General features: G+C 54.2%; 1 protein-coding gene across 1 annotated transcript; it reads left to right on the top strand.

The window, feature by feature from the left end:
* The first annotated feature begins 847 nt into the window (after window positions 1-847).
* Window positions 848-2,866, top strand: LOC133918922 (cytochrome P450 CYP73A100-like). The gene has a single exon (XM_062363055.1). The coding sequence runs from the start codon at window positions 1,071-1,073 to the stop codon at window positions 2,667-2,669; it is 1,599 nt and encodes a 532-aa protein (XP_062219039.1). The 5' UTR covers window positions 848-1,070; the 3' UTR covers window positions 2,670-2,866.
* The last annotated feature ends 369 nt before the right edge of the window (window positions 2,867-3,235 follow it).

Below are 3,235 nucleotides of genomic sequence, written 5' to 3'. Positions count from 1 at the left end.
AAAGTAAATCACATGTTGCAAACGTGTAAACGAGATAAGTGGAATGCTATGTCCTAAATAGGCTCCATGCATATCACGAACTGAAATATGAAAGAAGTATTGTCTCAAATACAGTAGCCAATAAATCATATGCTAAGCTGGTAATGAAATAGATATTTTAGAAGCAATTTTGATTTGGTTACACTACATACATACTATCACTATTCATGCACACTATTCATGCTAATAGTAACACCATCGATGTAAAATATCAACTAATCATGTACAAATCTCCAAGCAGGTTGCATGCATGAGTTCCTTGACAAAGAATACTTTGTTATGCTAGCACCTACCTGGGCAGTGTTAAACTCTCTCCAAGTGATCAAGCATTTTTCATCAACGTCAAGATTGAAGACCAAATTTCTTTTATTTCTTCGTAATAATGCTGTAATTTTCTCTTTTTATGTTGAAATTCTTAATTATGAGTTTTCTCTTCGAATATGTAATTAACATAATTCTTATGTAAATATAAGAATTATGAAAGTATGGACTTGCAGTACCTGATTCCTTTTATTTCTGTCGAGTAAATTGAAATTAAAAATCAAACTTGTCACTTGTGATAGGGAAACGGTTCCTGCCTTGTTCCCACCAAACACGGCAGCCCCCTCGGACGCGCCGAATCCAAACCTCTGCTCACGAAACCCACCACGAGCCAAAAACCAGCCCCGCACCAACCCACCACGCAGCCGCACCGCGACCAGGTCAGGGCGGCCAGACCAGTTGCCCCGCCAACCAACGTTGCCCAGCTCTGACCACACGATCGAGCAGGAGCCTCCTCATCTCCCCTTCCGCGCGCTCCCACTCGCCAACCCAGTTTCCATGCTCGGCACACAGATTTCCGCTCGAAACCAAGGAATTCGCCGGCATCTGCTCGTGCCCGGCCGTTTCCCACCCTCACCAACCAAGCCGCCCCCGGCGTTATATAACCACGGCACGGACCACACCTCCAAACCAACAGCCAAGCAGCCAACACATCACCAACCAAGACTCGCGGTCTCTCGCACATAACAAAGTGGTCAGCAGAGCACAGCATGGCGGTGTCAGCGGCCAGGGTGGCCGTCGCCACGGCCGCCTCCTTAGCCGTGCACTGGCTCGTCAAGTCGTTCCTCCAGGCGCAGCACCCCGCGCTGAGCCTACTGCTTCCGGCGGCCGTCTTCGTCGGCATTGCTGCCGTGGGCGGGAAGAGCGGCGATGGCGGCAACGCGCTGCCGGGGCCGGCGGCCGTGCCGGTGTTCGGCAACTGGCTGCAGGTGGGCAACGACCTGAACCACCGGTTCCTGGCGCACCTGTCCGCGCGGTACGGGCCTGTGTTCCGTCTCCGGCTCGGGGTGCGCAACCTGGTGGTGGTGTCGGACCCGCGGCTGGCCACGGAGGTGCTGCACACCCAAGGGGTGGAGTTCGGCTCCCGCCCGCGGAACGTGGTGTTCGACATCTTCACGGCCAACGGTGCCGACATGGTGTTCACCGAGTACGGCGAGCACTGGCGCCGCATGCGCCGCGTCATGACGCTGCCATTCTTCACGGCCCGCGTCGTGCAGCAGTACAAGGCCATGTGGGAGGCAGAGATGGACGACGTCGTCTCCGACCTCAACGCTAACGCGGTGGCGCAGGGCGCCGGCGTGGTCGTGCGGCGCAGGCTGCAGCTCATGCTGTACAACATCATGTATCGCATGATGTTCGACGCGCGGTTCGAGTCCGTGGATGACCCCATGTTCGTCGAGGCAACCAAGTTCAACTCCGAGCGCAGCCGCCTCGCCCAGAGCTTCGAGTACAACTACGGCGACTTCATCCCCATCCTGCGGCCATTCTTGCGCGGCTACCTCAACAAATGCAGGGACCTGCAGAGCAGGAGGCTCGCCTTCTTCAACAACAACTACGTCGAGAAAAGAAGGAAGGTGATGGGCACGCCGGGGGACAAGAACAAGCTCAGGTGCGCCATCGACCACATCCTCGAAGCAGAGAAGAACGGCGAGATCACGCCGGAGAACGTCATCTACATCGTCGAGAACATCAACGTCGCAGCCATCGAGACGACTCTCTGGTCCATCGAGTGGGTGCTGGCCGAGGTCGTGAACCACCCGGCCGTGCAGCGCAAGGTCCGCCACGAGATCAAGGACGTCCTCGGCGACGACGAACCCATCACCGAGTCCAACATCCACAAGCTCCCATACCTGCAGGCAGTGATCAAGGAGACGCTGCGTCTCCACTCCCCCATCCCGCTCCTCGTCCCGCACATGAACTTAGAGGAGGCAAAGCTCGGCGGGTACACCATCCCTAAGGGATCCAAGGTGGTGGTGAACGCGTGGTGGCTGGCCAACAACCCGGAGCTGTGGGAGAAGCCCGAGGAGTTCCGGCCGGAGCGGTTCTTGGGCGAGGAGAAGAGCGTGGACGCCACCGTGGGCGGGAAGGTGGACTTCCGGTTCCTGCCGTTCGGCGTGGGCCGGCGCAGCTGCCCCGGGATCATCCTGGCGCTGCCCATCCTTGCGCTCATCGTCGGGAAGCTCGTGCGGAGCTTCGAGATGGTGCCGCCGCCCGGCGTGGACAAGCTCGACGTCGGCGAGAAAGGCGGACAGTTCAGCCTGCACATCGCCAAGCATTCCGTCATCGCCTTCCACCCAATCTCTGAATGAACTGGGAGTGCTGCGGATCATTTCAGCGGATGAATGCTCCACTATACAATTGATTTCGTTTTGAATTTGGTATACAAGTTACAGGAAAATATGTCAAGTTATTTTACAGGTTTTCTTTTTCAATCTTTCAGGAATGTAATTTCAAAATTGACGTGTTACTGTCATCCAACTATAAATGTGAGATAGATTCTGAATAATTTTCTGGCTCTCTGCTCTGTTTCCCGTCTGCACTATCTTGCCCTTTTCCGTTTAAAATGTTAACCGTTTTGGTATTTTGGCCAGAAGATGAAACAACGGTCACCTAGTTCGCTAGTCATCTTCCTCACACAGTCATTGTGCGTAGTCACACGCTAATACGCTATAGAGCTCCCGTTTGGGTTCACGGTTCACCGGACGTCCGGCCTTAAATTTTCAGGTGGCATTTGGCCTCATGGTGCGTGGCAGTGAAGCACAGCAAAAAAGACCGAGGCCTGCCGCATAAACAATAAGCTCAGTATACAGTGGTGGACTTAGAACAAAAATAACCGGGTATCTTGGATTGACCTGTTAGGGGTTCAGTTACTTAT

The sequence above is a fragment of the Phragmites australis genome, chromosome 5 (genome assembly GCF_958298935.1).
Source record: "Phragmites australis chromosome 5, lpPhrAust1.1, whole genome shotgun sequence".
Classification (NCBI taxonomy): domain Eukaryota; kingdom Viridiplantae; phylum Streptophyta; class Magnoliopsida; order Poales; family Poaceae; genus Phragmites; species Phragmites australis.
Note: the sequence above shows the minus strand (reverse complement) of the source record. Positions and strands in the feature narration are given on the sequence as shown.